At 20.1% G+C, this 16740-nt stretch overlaps 2 protein-coding genes across 2 annotated transcripts; one reads left to right on the top strand and one right to left on the bottom strand.

The window, feature by feature from the left end:
* Positions 1 to 267: 267 nt before the first annotated feature.
* EAE98_007250 (uncharacterized protein) lies at positions 268 to 1332 on the bottom strand (the record flags this gene model as incomplete). Its single annotated transcript, XM_038954873.1, has 2 exons — positions 268 to 854; positions 912 to 1332. 2 exons carry the CDS (start codon positions 1330 to 1332, stop codon positions 268 to 270), a joined length of 1008 nt encoding a protein of 335 aa, XP_038809015.1.
* A 1018-nt stretch (positions 1333 to 2350) lies between these two features.
* EAE98_007249 (uncharacterized protein) lies at positions 2351 to 3001 on the top strand (the record flags this gene model as incomplete). Its single annotated transcript, XM_038954872.1, has 2 exons — positions 2351 to 2549; positions 2994 to 3001. 2 exons carry the CDS (start codon positions 2351 to 2353, stop codon positions 2999 to 3001), a joined length of 207 nt encoding a protein of 68 aa, XP_038809014.1.
* Between the last annotated feature and the right edge of the window lie 13739 nt (positions 3002 to 16740).

Raw genomic sequence — 16740 nt, 5'->3', positions numbered from 1 at the left:
TCATGCTCAAGTAAATACTAATAAGAGACCATACCGCTATTTAATCGGTACTATCTACTTTGAAGACATCATAATCAGATATTTACTACTATTTAATGTCAGAGTTATTAACTCGTCATTATTACAGAATTCACAGACTCAGCTGACTTTACAAATTGACAATATTCAACCCCTAATTATATTAGGAAAATCGATTCTAATTTATAAACTAACTAATAACAAGTTGAATTCATCAACAATTTGTATTTGACTCTTCAGCCATGTTCCTCACAAAGAACTTTGCTTAAGAAATGCCAATTGCTGGTCCATGACTTCTTTGATGATTTTCTCTGGCTTGGCCCATTGAAGACCAAGTTCTCTCTCTGCCTTCGAAGTATCGGTTTTTGCCACCTTGGGATTTGTGCTCGGTACGACCTTGTAAGGCACAGCAGAATAATCCTTTTGCAGAACTTCAACAACATCTTTCCAAGTCATTGGCTGTCCGGAGACTAAATAACTTGAGCTAGAATCGAGAGCCGGGTTCAGAGCTTTCACATGCGCATCTGCCACATCTCCGACATACACAGACAGAAGGACACCATCCGATTGTGCACCATTCATAATACTGCCAAACAAGAGACCATTAGTGCTCCCCTGGATCTCCTCAGCCGACTTTTGGACCAAATTATGCCCAAACACCAGAGAGGGGTGAATAGTGATGAGCACGAAGCCGGGACTTTCTTTCTCAAAGAACTCCCAACTTGCTTGATTGGCCAGAAGTTTTGAGGCGTGATATATCTTGAAAGCAGTCAAAAAGTCATTGCCCTCGTTGTAGTCTCGATTAATATCTACTGACAAGTCCAGGGATGTATCCTCTGTAGATAGAATTTAAGTCAGTTGTGGAATTCGATGTAAAGCCTCGAAGAACTAACCTTTCAACACAAGTCCATCTGTAGGGCCTTCGAGCGGCGTCAAAGCAGCGATTGAGGATGTGATGACGACTTTTTTGATGCTTGCGACCTTGGCTGCGTCTCTCATAATGTTCAGAGTTCCTTCTATTGCTGGTCGATATATCTTATCCTTGTCGATAGATTCAGCTAGCGGAGAAGCCAAATGCAAGACATACTCAACATTGTCTAGAACTTTAGAGAATGCGCCAGGTACTGTGATATCTGGAATGACGACAAACTCTAAACTATTTGTATGATCGGAGAAGATGTTCTTGAGGCTTTCGATTTGTGACTCCTTGCGAACAGAGATGCGGAGACGGTAACCGGCTTTGAGTGCAGCTAAAGCAGTTGAAGCTCCAATAAAGCCAGTTGCTCCAGTGATAAAAACTAGACTAGAAGACATGGCGGTAATTTTAAAGTGAGCGGGGGGTGATTTAGGATTCGAAAGTGAGCGAAGATGTGTGGTTTATGGATGTGAATGATGTAAATGATAATTTGAAAGCGGCTGCTTCCTTAAATACAAAAATCATTGAAATGCCCGTCAAAGTGGCTACCACAACGGAGAATGTCCGAAGAAGAGATTCCATTCATTTTGCCCCGAAATCATTATCAATCAATCTCAGATATGACCCTAAGGTAAACTTTTATTTGTAAGGAGTTTTCGTTAAGCTCCGCTTAACGTATTTTCCGGATGAAATCTTAGGCCATGTCCGAACCCTGCTCCTTAGTTACACTTCGCTTAACTGTTCGAGTGTGCCCCGTATCCTCGAAACATGCACAGACGAGAAATTAAAAACGTTTCGGGCATTTTAAAATTCATTTACTTACCTAGGCTAGGTACTTGATTTTATGCACGAATCACATGATCTGAACTACCCTGTTCTCCTTTCGACTAGTCAACGTCGACGCCTTGTATTAAGACCTTTTGTTTATATCGAGCCGTAGGATTATTAATCACCCAGCCTGGAAATCACTCATCATAGAAGCAATGAAACTTTTCCGTCGGGTGTCCTTCAAGTTGCGTGGTCTCAGGGCCACTGCCTCTAAGTTCATCATAAATCCTGTCCTTGCCGTCCTGGTACTTTCCACAGATTGTGCCTGAGAACCACTTGATCTTTGTGATGTCGTTATTAACAACCGCCGGACATTTGATCCTCCCGAAAATTGATTGCTAATCGGTAACGATCATGGAGGCTTGGCGCGCTAAGATAATCAACTTCTTGATTAGTGAACATTAAAGTACCTAGGCACTTTCAACAAATGCGGGCAATCCTGCTCTCAAAATCTACTTTCGCGTCCACTTAAAGGTTTCGACTCACCTTCATATTCATAACCTAAACTCCGCTTCCTTTCCGCCATCCTCTTCCAACAACATTCTTCCTCAAGGTCGTTTCAAAATAAGTAAAATCAAACAACACACAATGCTGTCAGATGATGATTCCAGACATCTTCTGTATGTTTGCGCAGGCCTCAGTACGTTCACAGCCTACAAGCACACATCTCTAGGCTTCAGTGATCTTTTCCCCAAAATCGATCGGGGAATCGGCTCTTCAGAGCCTCTGACGGCCTTCTCCGCAAAAAGCAATTTCCTGCAGGTTGGCGCTTCTTGGGCTCTCATTGGTATGTTAATCTTTACCCACCCCACTTCAATTCAAGATTTGCTTCAGAGAGCTGCCCAAATTTTACACAAGGATTTGTATATGAACAAGGGAATTCACTCAAAGGAATTCACTTTAAAGAGAATGACTTCTATACAATAGCAACTGTATTAAAGGTATTTAAACAAAAGTAAAGGAGATTTGCTTTTTCAATAATACTTATATAAAACCTACTATTCCCTTCATTTAGCTAGCTTCTTAAATTGAATATAAATAGATATTTAGGGGCTTATATATAGTGGGAATTATGTCTTCTGTATCTCTCTCAAATCAATATTAATTAATGATATTACAAATTATTTATTTATTCGAAAATACCTTTTTACTTTTATTTCTTTTATTTCCCATTATTAGTATTATAATATCCCGGACAAATACTAACATTAGCTTTAAGCAAACCAGCAAGAAGTCTGATTCTGATAAGAAATCCAATACAGGTAAGAAATCGGTTTTATTTGATCAATCTATTAGTATAAAAAAATATATTAATATAACAATTAACAATATTAATTCTCTATAAATAGATTTCAATATTTCTTTTTACAAAGATCTAGATATGATTAATATTTCTTTTTATTTTCAATCTATTATTTTTTTAATTCTTATATTTCTTTTGATAAAGAAATTGAAGAAAGAAAAACTCAGAAAATTATAAAGAAATTAGAATTCAAAAGAGAATTTCAGAATTATTCTTTTTCAAAAGATTTTAATAAAGCCAGGTAGTTCTATAAAAAATATATATTTAGATTAAAAACAAAGTATCAGATTGATAGGTACTTTCTTTTTAGAATTGCTATATACTCGAAAATAGGGGTTATCGATATATCTTTTCAGAATATAATTACATCCGATTTCGAATGTATTTGTAAAAGTATATTAAGGAATATTAATAAACTGATATTATATAATTTTTGTATAATTTTATAACATTATAGAATTTATATTAATATCAATATAAATATTGAGAATACTTTTATAGAAATGTTTGATTATAATAAATATCATAATTAGATTATAAATCAATTTTTGGAATATCAGTTTAATAAAATATAACTATTTATATTAATAAAATAAACTTATCTTTCTATCGAATTTGATTTGAAACTATAAATCGAATCTTTTGAATTTCAGAATGATAATATAACTGATTAATTAATTTTACTAAAATCTAATAAAATTATAAGTAATATAATAAAAGAATTAGTTTTATTTCAATCTTTATTCTAATTTGGGGATATACGAAATATATCTTTATTAGATTCTAGGGTTTCATTAATTAATACTCCTATAGAATTATCTAATAATAATAACGGTTCAAATAATAATAATGGGAATAGTAATCAAAGTAATAATAATAATAAAGGTAATAAAAGTAGTAGCAGAGGTGATAATAGAGGCGATAGCAAAAATAATGGAAATAGGGATTATTTTGATTATTCTAATTACTAGGAAGATAATCAATGTAATCAAAGTTATTATTTTATTAATCTCTTTAAGATCTATAGAAATGATAATAGATATAAGAATATTAATAATTCTTTTTAGTTGAAGATCTTTATATTTATAGAGTATTATTATAGAATATTTATATCAATCGAAATAATTCTGATAGTCTTTTTAATTATATTCTTAAATATAGTTAGAGACTTTTATTAAATTAATCTTAATATTCTTTTTGAGATATATAAGAATATATATGAGATAATAATCAATAATTTTAAAGAATTTGAATATCAATAAAATATACTTTTTAAATAAAACAAAATTGTTTTTAAGGATTATATTGAGAAGAATTCAATTAAGGAATTTTAGAAAGTGTTTAATATAATAATTATAGATTTATACTTTATTCAATATACTATTTCTAGGAATATATATAATTCCTAATTATTTTATATTAGGATTTTATCTATATATAATAATATTCTGGAATATTATTCTATAATATATAATTCTTATTTAATTGTTATAAAGCTTATTAATCAAATTAAGTAAATTATCGATTCTTATTAAAAAGCATTTTCAAAATAGAATATATTATTTGAAATATTTCTTATAAATCAACAAAATATATTGTTTAAAATATTCCTTATAAATCAATATTTCTATAATAATAGATCTTTAAATTCCTCCTTTCAAAAACCTTATAATAAATATATTGAACAATAATCTTTTTTATATTAATTAATAAGAATAAAAACAATTATTATTTCCCTAATTACAAAAAAAAGGATTATAGATATTATAAGTATATATAAAAAAAAGATTGATTTAAAATAAATTATTATATTAAATATAATAATCTCAATAATAAGAGTTTTATAAAGTAATATAAGTAATTTATTATTAATATTAAATAAAAAAATAATTAAAATAATTAAAATAATAATAATAATAATAATGATCATTTTGTTAATCAATATCTTATTAATACAAATAATTCTAAAAGAATTTCCAAAATATTCTTTATCTTTATAGATACTTATAATAATTCTTTAATAATAATTAATCTCAATAATACTATAAGCATTGATAAATTAATAATTAAAACATTTACTATAAATAACAAATAATATAATATTAATATATTCTTTAATATTATAATCAATACAAATATAACTAAAAGATTATTTATTAGATATAATTAGTATTTGATATAAAAAACGATTAAGGATATTGAATATAATATAATTATTATTAAATAAATAATAATCTAGTATAATATTGAAATAACAATTTCTATTAATTCGTTTTATATTAATCTTTTGTTTAAAAAAATAAAATAAAATATAATAAAAGTCAATCTTTTATTCTTATTCTTTTTGATTAATATAAATAAATTTAGATTTAAGTATAATAATCTTAATAATATTACTATTATATTTAAAAATACTTATTCTATATATTAATAATTTGATTATATATTTTTACTATGGAACATTAATATCAAAAAATTGATTAATTATTCCGTTGGTAGTAATAATTATTATTTTATTGAAATTGAATTGTAATAAATTTATTATTAGTTTAACTATCTATTTGCATATAAATTCTATAAAATATTTAAATATTTTGGGTACAATAAGGACTTTGAGATAATTAAATGGTTTATTAAATTTTATTATTATTATCAAGTTTATAATAAATTATCTAATAAATTCAAATTCTTTTTATTTAATAAAAATTTTGAATTTAATTATACTATACTTATCAATATACTTTATATCAATAATAATCCAATTTTGTATATTATTAATAAAACTATATATTTTCAAGCCACTCGATAATTAAATAATATATCTGCAAAGCATATATAGAATAAACTCTATAAATACTAGATTGATACATATATTAATCTATTAGAATATATTATTCATAATATTGATATCAATTTCATTAAAAAAAAGTTTTAATAATATATTATATCAATATCTATTTAGATAAAGATAATCCCCATAAAGATATATTATTCAATCAATATTATTAAAAGATTTTATATATTATTGTATAGATTTTATAAAATTATTTATAAAGAAGTTTATAAATTTGATATTTATAAAATAATTATACTTCAGATGACTATAAAAACAGTTAATAATATTGCTGAACCTAATAATTTAATATTTATCTTACTTGTTTTTAGGACATTTCCCTGTATAATCGATATTAACTCTTTGATATCTATTATTCAACAGTATACTACCACAATCTCTAAAATTATAATAAAGATTTATAAATTATATAGTTCTATATAAGTACCAAAAACCTTAAATATATATAATAAACTCTCTATAACTATATTTTATAATTTATTATTGAATAATAAGATTTTAATCTGGAGGGAAGATAATAGAATAGCTATCAGTAAATGGAAAGGATCTTTTTCATTTATTAATATAAAAGGGGAGATATATACTCTTGATTTATTTTATAAATCTATGAGATTTAGATCTATATTAATAAAGCTATATTATAAGTAATTAAAGACTAAATGTATTAAGAAAATTGAAGAAATTAATTATAATATTGATTTCGAAATAGTTTTGCTAAAATCCGGTAAAATCATATTATTTTCTTTAAAAATAATAGTTATGTGTATAATGAATTTAGAGAAATCTCTTTTGGATTTATTTAAGAATGATTAGATTTCTACTCCAATATCTTTCTTATAAATAATTATATTTTAAATTTGAGCTTATATACAGAATTACCACCCCAAATGTTTTACTGTTAATCCCAAGGATTTTATTATATATAAAGAGTTTAAAAAGAAAGAAATTGATAGATTAATAGCTAAGGGTATATTCGAGGTTATATTACTTTTGGATATTCCTTTTGGTATATATATTTTCAAATCGTGATTTATCAATGAGATTAAGAATAAGGGAATGGATACTGAATTCTATAAGTCAAGACTAGTCATTTAAATATATAATAATACTAATAAAATATTTATATTAATATAATCCCTAATAATTCAATGATTGTATTAATGTATTTTAGTTTTATTAGTTACAAGTACTCGAAAAACAGGTATAGGAGTGTATATTCGAAATATTATTCAGGCATATATTAAATCTACTTTGAATTTGTATTGTACTTTTTATACCTATACTCCAAAAGAAATGAATTTATTAATTAATATAATTTTATTAATTATTAAATTATTATATAATATTCCTGAGGTAGGAAATCATTAGTTCTAGATATACTATATCTATTATTACAAAAAGCTTAAGATATAGTAATTTATATAACTCTTATTATAAAAGAGTAGAAGGTGGTAGGGTTATAAAATAGTCCTTTATAAATACTATAAATAAGTCATTGAAACATAATGCTTCTAACAAAGAAAAGGAGAAGTAGATATTATATAGCACATTATAAAGTATACAAGAAAATAAATAAGAATTGATTGCTTTTCTTTAAACTATATAAAGAAAACCTATAAATATTAATTATAGAAAAAGATTATATAATCAATATTAAGTTTTATTTATATTCCTTTTTATATAAAAAGATTGATTATTTCAATCAAATCAAAAGAAAAAAAAAGCATATTCTAAAGGAAAGAGAAATAAGAAAAACGAAATAAGAAAAAATATAAATACCAATATTTCTAAATATAGCGATTTATTTATCTACTTTTGATATTATTTAATATAATTTTATCAAATTTTAGTAAAATTATAATAAATCAATAATTCAATAGCTCAAATCCGTTTTTAAAGTCTATTACCAAATCCAATTATTCCGTTGATTTAAAATCTCAATATTCTTATTGATTTTATGTCACTTAGGAGTCCTTTTTTATATTCTAGATTTTAATTCTTTATTTGTTTTTGGAATCTTATTATACCTAAACTTTTTGCATCTTGAAATATTTAAGAATTTGGTTTTGTTTTAGTCTAAATTTGGATCTAGATTTTTGTTCAAAATATTATCTAGATCCTTTTTAGAATTTTTATTAGAATCAAAGTCTTCATTATTACTAAACAGAATAAATCTGATTTTTTCTTTATTATTTGATTTAATGTATATATATTCATATTTATCTTTCAAAATATTATTAATGGATTTAAAATAAAACTTATCTTTATAACTTTTTTTAAATAAATTTAATATTATTAAATATTTATACAAAAAAAAATCCAGAAATTATTTTATATTTTTTATATTATTTTTTGAAATCTTAATTGTTTATAGTAAGAAGATTTGTTATTTTATTAAAAATAATTATATTATTTTAAAAGAATTTATTAATAAAAACTTATTTAATAAGATTTTATAAAATTAAGTAATATTCAATTAAAAATTCGGGAATTTTGTATTGTTTATTATTAATAATATATTTATTAAAGATAGATTTTAGATTATAATAAATCTCTATAATATCTTTATATTTTATTTTATTTCTGAGAATTGGATTTATATTACCATTAGGGTTTAATTTTATTATTATATATAAAATAATAGATATAATAAATAATTTATTTTCTCAATTATTTGTGTTTTGATTGAAGTTTATTGAATTATTATTAGTAATAAAAGTCTAAGACATAATATTTATTTTATTGAATTATCTAAACTTAATTAACTAAATATAACCTGTATACTTCTTTTTTAAGATTATATTTTGAAAATACCCCTTTTCAAAAAATTTATTAAACTTTCCAAAAGTTTTCTTAATAAAATCATATTATATTATATTTTACTCGATTTCCGTTTTTATTTTACTATAAAAAATTCTATATATAAACTTGTTGATATTATTATTAATCGAATAAATAATATATGTAATAAAATCATTAGTATATATTATATTATTCTTTGTATATAATTCTTTTATATTACTATATACAAAGATATAATTAAAAGCTTTATTAGATTGTATAATAACTGTAAGAAAAGGAATAGAGATTAAATAGAATTTTTGATTTATATACTATAGCATAATATTTTATCAGATTTTTAAATCTTATTGGGAAGCTTATTACTAAAAGGAATAATAATAATGATAAATAAAACCAAAACTCATCTTTTCATAGCGGTTATAGTGATAGTATATTTTTATAGATTTCCGAATTAATAGTATAAGAGTTTTTTTATGGAGGTAGAGATATTGGTTTGCTGGAACATAAGTATCGATTTTGTGAATATTAGTTAATCTATTTGAAGAAGTTTGTATTAATATTAGTGTAGTAGTATTTTGTTTAATAGGTTTGAACTTGAAAACATTGAGGAACTTATCTCTTTATTTTTTACTAATCATAGAGCTTTTTTTAAACCAATAAAAATATGATTTGTAAATACAAATATTATTAATTCAATCCTGATTTTTGTATATATATTAAAGATATTTGAATAATATCTTTTTATTAATATAAATCATCTTAAGGCTAAAAATATTAGTAAATTAATGAATATAGTATTTATAAAGATTAAAAGATATTTAGTCAATTAATATTATTATTACTTATTAACTAATTTATTTTATAATATACCTTTCTTTGAATATATAAAACTAATCCTAAGACTTTAATACCTTCAGACTATACTTATAGATTTTGAATTAAATAATATCTATTTTTTTCTTATTTTTCTTAATCTCTAAATTATTATCTTCTTTTTCTAAAAGATTATTTTATTAAGATATAATCTTATTTATTAAATATTCCTAAAAAAGTTTGATATTCTTATTTATAATTAATATACCAAATTTCTTCTATTTTTCTAAATTAGTAATAATATTTTTGAAAAATAAAGAAACTAGAATATCTAGAAATTTAATAATCGAATTTCCAATAGATAGAATATTCTTGGAATAATCTATATTAACCTTTTCTAGCATATTAATTATATTATATCGAAAATTGAGATTATATTATTACTTATTATCCCATTAAAAAACAATATTAAGAAAATTCTAATTAAGAATTCTAAAAACATTTTTAAATTCAAAGAATATTAAATATCTATTAATCTGAATATCTACTTTTAGTTTTATTATTAATTTATATATAAATTTTCTATTAATTAATTTTAATATTATTTTAAAAGTAATTATTCTAACTAACTTAATAAGTTTATTTTGGAATTTGGTTCTGTAAATTATAATAAAGATTATAATAAATACAATATCTTTTTGAAAAATATTTTAATATAAATTGATTTTACTAATAGTCTTCTACTTCAACTTATAGGTTTTTTTTATTTATATAAGAATGTTCTGATTATTAATCTTTATTTATTTTATTATTATATATATTTTAATATATAAATTATTTTTTAAAATAAATATTATAATTATTTCTATTAAAATATCAGCTTTCGCTTTCTATATTTTTATCTAGATATTAAATTCTATAAACTTTTTATATTAAAGTTTCTCGAAAAGTTTTCAAATAACTTTAAAAGTATTTAATATATTAATTAATTAAATATTATTAATTATTATTATTATATTATATTATATATACTATAATTAGATATTTGAATATTGAATAATTAAATCCAAATTTTCAAATTATTCTGAAATACTGTTTTTTTAAGATTAATCTATTATTATAAAGGATTTCTATATAAAAAATAATTTTATTAAAAAATAATAAAGTTATAAAAACTCTTAAAATAATTAAAAAAAGAAATTGTTTTAAAATAGATAATAAGCATCTTTTTTTAGATAAAATAAAGGATTATAATAAAAAGAAAAGAAAATTGTTAAAAAGAAAGAATTAATATAATATAGAAAAAATAAAGTGAATATAAATAATTGAATTTGAAAAAAAAAATAAGATATTTATTTTTTTTATAAAAAATATCTTTATCCAGCTTTCCTTATCCTTTATAAAAAGAATAAAGAATATAAGCAAAGAAAAAATTTAGAAAAAAAAAAGATTTTAAAATTTTTAATAGAAATAAAAATAAATACTTTTTTTTATTAAAATTTTTGATAAATATTTATCTTTTCTATTATATAAAAAAAAAACACTATTTTTTATTAATAAATTAATAATTAGAATTTCTATAAATAATATAATTACATCTTTTTTAAATATTATTATAACTTAAAGAGTTTTGTTTATTTATATATAATTTATTATTATTTTATATTATTAAAGTATTAATCTATATAATCTGATTAATATAAGTTCAATAAGACTTCCAATAAGTTCTTATATTTTAGATTGATTATTTTCTCCTTATCTTTTTCTTTAGAAATAAATAGATATTCCTTTTTTTTTTAATAAATTTTTTAAAACAGGAATTTATATAGATTTTATTAATTAAAATACCATCTATTTTTTTTAAAATATAAACATTTTTATTTGAATTAGTAATTACTATTCAATATAATCCAAATTATTAATATATAAACTTTTTTTTATATAATATATTAATTTTTGATTATTAATTATATTAAAGTATAATATCCCTTATTTTAATATTTTTATTTATTATATTATTATTTTTATTAAAATATACTTTTCTATTCAAATAATAATATTTTTTTTAAAATATAGTTTCTTTTATATCAATATCCTATATTTCCAATTATTAAAGATATAATACTAATAGTTCTACTTAGATTATTATAGATTTTTAATTAAAAATTCTTTAGATGCAGAATTTTGTTTTGATAGGTAATATTAGATGGTGATTATAAATTATATAAAATAGAATCAAATTAATTGGTTGATATATTGTAATTCTATTAATAAATAATATTATATCAAAATATCTTAATTAATATTTTTATTTATTTATTACTTTAGATAATCTATTAGTAATAGATTAGTAATCTTTTTCAATTTGATTATTTATTTTAGAGTTATATACAGAAATTTATATTTGTTGAATATTATATTTTTTCAGAAAATATATTATATGTGTTTTGTTCTCTAACCCTTTATTTACTAAAACTTTATTAAAAATAAAATATTAATAAATAATATTCTAAATAAAAGTAATCATAATTTATAAAATAGTATTCCAAAATGTTTTATTTTTTATTTATTTTGATAAATCATTTTTTAATAATATAAAATATTTATAATTATTATTAAAAGGTATATATATAATATCTAAATTATATTTTTATTAATATATACTTATCTATATAAAATATAAAGATTTCTTTTAAAGATTCGATTATCGAAATTGATAATTTGAATAGAAATTAACAAATTTCTTAATAATTTTATATATTTCTATTTAATAACATAAATGGGATATTTTGTCAAAAGTGCTTTCCATACCTTTATATTTATATATTTTGTATAGGTTTTTGATAAGTATATTTTGTTCTTTCTAGTTATCAATCACCTTCCTTGAAAATAACTATTTAATATTAATCTTAAAAAGATAATTGTTTTGGATATAAAAACCAAGAGCTTTTTTTTGAAATTTCTAAAGATCTTTTTTGTTATTTCTTTAGGTTTTTATAGTATTATTAGGTATTTGATTATTTCTTAATTATTCTTATTATAGATTAATTTTAATATATAATTTTACTGGTTTTTGATAAAGTTATAAAGAATAAGAATATTTTGAATATTATTGAATTTGTTAATAATCTATTTATTAATATTATCATTTTAAGCTTTTTTCTATTAAAATTCAAATAACATATTTAATCTATAGGAAAATCTATTTGTTATAATGTAAATTATTCCTTTTATATATCGAATTTCAAAATCAAAAAGCCTAATCCATACAATTTATTTTATTATTAATATTTTTAGGAGATTTATTACAGTTCTATTCAATTGAGCAATAAGAACTTTAATATCAGTCTCAAAAATAAAATAAACTCTGTACAAATTATATCTATATTTTCAAAGAATCTTAAGTATTCCTTTATATTCTTTTTTTATAGTATTATAATTCTTTTTAGTATTATTCCATAAACTGCTTTCAAATCTTATTATAATATATTTATTATTGAATTCTTAATCTAAAATTGTACCCCAATCGTCGAGGTTAGTATCTATGTTTAAAATAATTATTTCAATAATTAAAGTGTTTTTATAGTTTAATAATATTAAAATAGAAAATTTAATCAATTCAGTTTTCAGCAATTCTATAGCTTTTACTTATTCTTTTATTCAGACAAACTCCTAATCTTTTTTCAATAAATAATATAATAATTCTGTTTTCTAAATAAATTTCTCGATTTACATATAATAATATATATATATTCCTAGAAATATTTGTAATTTAATAATGTTTTTGGATTCGGGTTAATTTATAATTTAAATAATCTTCAATTATTGTAAAATTTGGTTTTTAGAATTAACTATATATTCAACAATTTTTATATTATTATAATATTATTTGGATTTTATTTCAATTAAATATCCAATTCTCTTTATATACTTTAGAATTTTATCGATCTCTTGAATATATTCGAGAATAAATTTTCATATTTCAGAAACTATTTTCTTATTATCGAAATTAGTTTTAAATCTTTTTATTTCTATATTATCTAGAAATAGTATTATTATTTCGAATATTAAATTATCTAAAATCTTTATAATAATTTTACAAAATTGAATAATAGAATTTGTAATACTTTGAGGTAATATAGTATAGCACAATAATCTAAAAAGTATTTGAAATACAGTTATATTACAACTTTTTATAGTTAATAGAATCTGATTATAATTTGAGAAAAAATCGATTAAAGATATAATATAATATTCTACAAAGTTTTTTATAAAAATATTAGTATTTAAAGGTAAATTTGTATTTCTAATTGAATATTTATTGAGTTTTATTATTATATTTATAAATCAATAAATATTAGAAGTTTTTTTTTTATTAAAAACTATAGATTTCTGTAAGAGTTATTTATATACTCGAGAATTCCTTAATTTATTCTTTTATAAAATATTTTCGAAATAGTTTTAATCAAAGCTTTTGAAATTAAAAAACCAGGTATCTATTATATTTTGTAAAAAACAATTTGGATTTTTTATAAAAGAATTATTTTTTTCTGTATATATTCTATATAAATCTAATTAAAAGCAAAAGCTTCTTTTTGATTTAATAAGTATATAAATAATAGATCTTATTTTTGAATAGAAAGTATTTCTTTAAAATCAATTTCCTTTTGTTTTTCAGTAATTAATTGATAGCTTTTTAGTTTTTTATTAAATTAAGAGATAAAATAATCTTTTTATTTCTTTAATGGATATAGATAAGAATTCTATTTCTTATATTTTTCTAGTTAATTGCTTTTTCTTTTTAATTCTTTATTTGTTAGATTTCTAAATTAATTTAAAGGAAATTTTTAATTACTTTATTTTTGTATAAAGTATTAATATATAATCTAATATAACTTTATCAAATTTTGATAAAGTTATATTTTAATAAGGAATTTATATCTATTCTAATACTCTATCCTCTTAAAGTATTAAATTCTAATTTCTTATTATATAAAAAAGAATTGTAGTCTTTTAATTAATATATTATATACTTACTTAATTCTTTTTATTATTATTTATAACTATAATATATTAAAACCCATTTTTATAAATAAAAATAACTTCTTCTATAATAATCTATAACATTCCCAAAAATAAATTATTATATACATTTTTTATTATAAACAAACTAATAATATTTGATATACCTTTAAGAAATATTTATATATCCTTATAAAATCCTCTAATATTTATTTCTATAAAACTGATATCAATAATTATTATTTATATTAAATTTATTAAAAAGTTAAGCTTTATCGCTAGATTTGTATTAATCAAATTAATTATTAATCCAAAATCCAGAATTGCTTTAATAAATCTATAATTATTAAAAAATATTTTAATATAAAAAAAGTCTTTTTTATCATTTTGAAAAGGTATATTCATTATATTATAAATAGCTTCTAAATAAATCATATCTAAAGTTCCAATATATTTTACTAATTTAAAAAAAATAAAAAGTTTATTAATCATTTTCATTATAAAACTATTAAATACTAAAGGTTTTATTAAATTATCTACCTTTATAATCTACCTTTTCCATATATTAAGGTATTCCTTAATAATAAAATCTATAATAACTAAAATCTCAATTAAAAATATTTCTCGATTGATAGTTTTTATTATACCATAACTATTGTTTATTACATAAAAAACTATTCTCCACTTTAATTTTTTAATTTTATTTAATACTTTTTCAATTATAATCTCTATAATAAAATCTTCTATATTATAAAATTAAATATTCATAAAACTTTTTTATACAATATTTTATAACATTATATTGATAATAGATTATTAATAACTAAATCTAAGGATTTTATCTACAAATAAAATAAAAAGTTTTGAAAAAGCATTTGGATATACTTTTGTTACCCTATCTGAGTTGTTATATAATAATTTGCTTTACCTTTTTTATATATTTTTAATAATATTAATATACTCTTGAACTGTATATATCTTATTATTTATTAGAATATTAATTGATTTATTCTTTATATTCATAAATTACATAATCTCCTTATCTTCTTTAAACTTCAATCAACTATTTTAAAAAACTTGAAGTCTTATTTTCTTAATTAAATTTGAACTATTTCTATTATTATATATTACTAAAACAGAATTAACTATCTTACCTTTAGATTCCCAATACAATTAAACTATTTCATTATAAAACACAAATCCTTTTTCAATATATTCTCAGAAAATTAAATAATCTTTTTTAAAATAATAATCCTTATTTCCAAACCATTTATTATTATAATTATAACATATCTTTTTATAAATTAAATATATTTTCAATACTTTAAAATCGATAATAATATTATCAATAACTATATTAATAATATTAAAAAAAGAAATCTAAATTAATTTATAAATTACAATTTGTAATACTTCTATAATATTAAAATCAAAAAGAATTCTTTTTATTTTAATTTTTTTTATAATTCTAAAATTTGTTATAACTTATTCCTTTAAAAAAAAAAAAAAATCCTTTAAAATTTCAATTACTTTCTCGAACTCGTTTATCCTTTGAATTACTAGAATACTCTTCTTTTTTTATGTCTTTTTAATTGGAATAATAGATTCCAGCATTTTATTAAAATCAAAATCCTCATTATCATTATTATTAAAAAGAGTATATTAAAACTCAGATTTTATATACTATATTATTTAATAATATATTTTATCCCAATCCATTATACTAAACTGTTTTATATTACATTTGATTATAATAATATACCTTTAAAAGATTTTGAATAATATATTTTTGAGAAAAAGTTTGATAACTTTGCTCTTTATTAAGGCTTTATCCTTAATAAATCATTATATAATCTAATTAAATTATTGAATATAATAATTAAGATTATTAACTTTTATTCCTCCTTTCTTTTTATACTTTTTAATAAGCTTTCACAAATAATCATAGAAATATATCTTCTAAATAAAATCATTATTGAAATATTTTTTAAGAAAAATAGATTTAAAATACTTCTCCCAATTTTATCCTTTCGCTTGTTATTTCTTTATAACTTTAATCTCCTCTCAAAATAAGTAATTTATTTAAAAAAATATATACATTCAGAAATCTTCAACTTATATTCGATAATTCCAAAAAAGATATTCCATTTCTTTACATCAATTGGTAGCATTAGAACCTTTAAA

This window comes from Botrytis deweyae (genome assembly GCF_014898535.1).
Source record: "Botrytis deweyae strain B1 chromosome Unknown BDEW_016, whole genome shotgun sequence".
Taxonomy (NCBI): Eukaryota; Fungi; Ascomycota; class Leotiomycetes; order Helotiales; family Sclerotiniaceae; genus Botrytis; species Botrytis deweyae.
The sequence above is the reverse complement of the archived record's forward strand: the minus strand, read 5'-3'. Positions and strand labels throughout refer to the sequence as shown.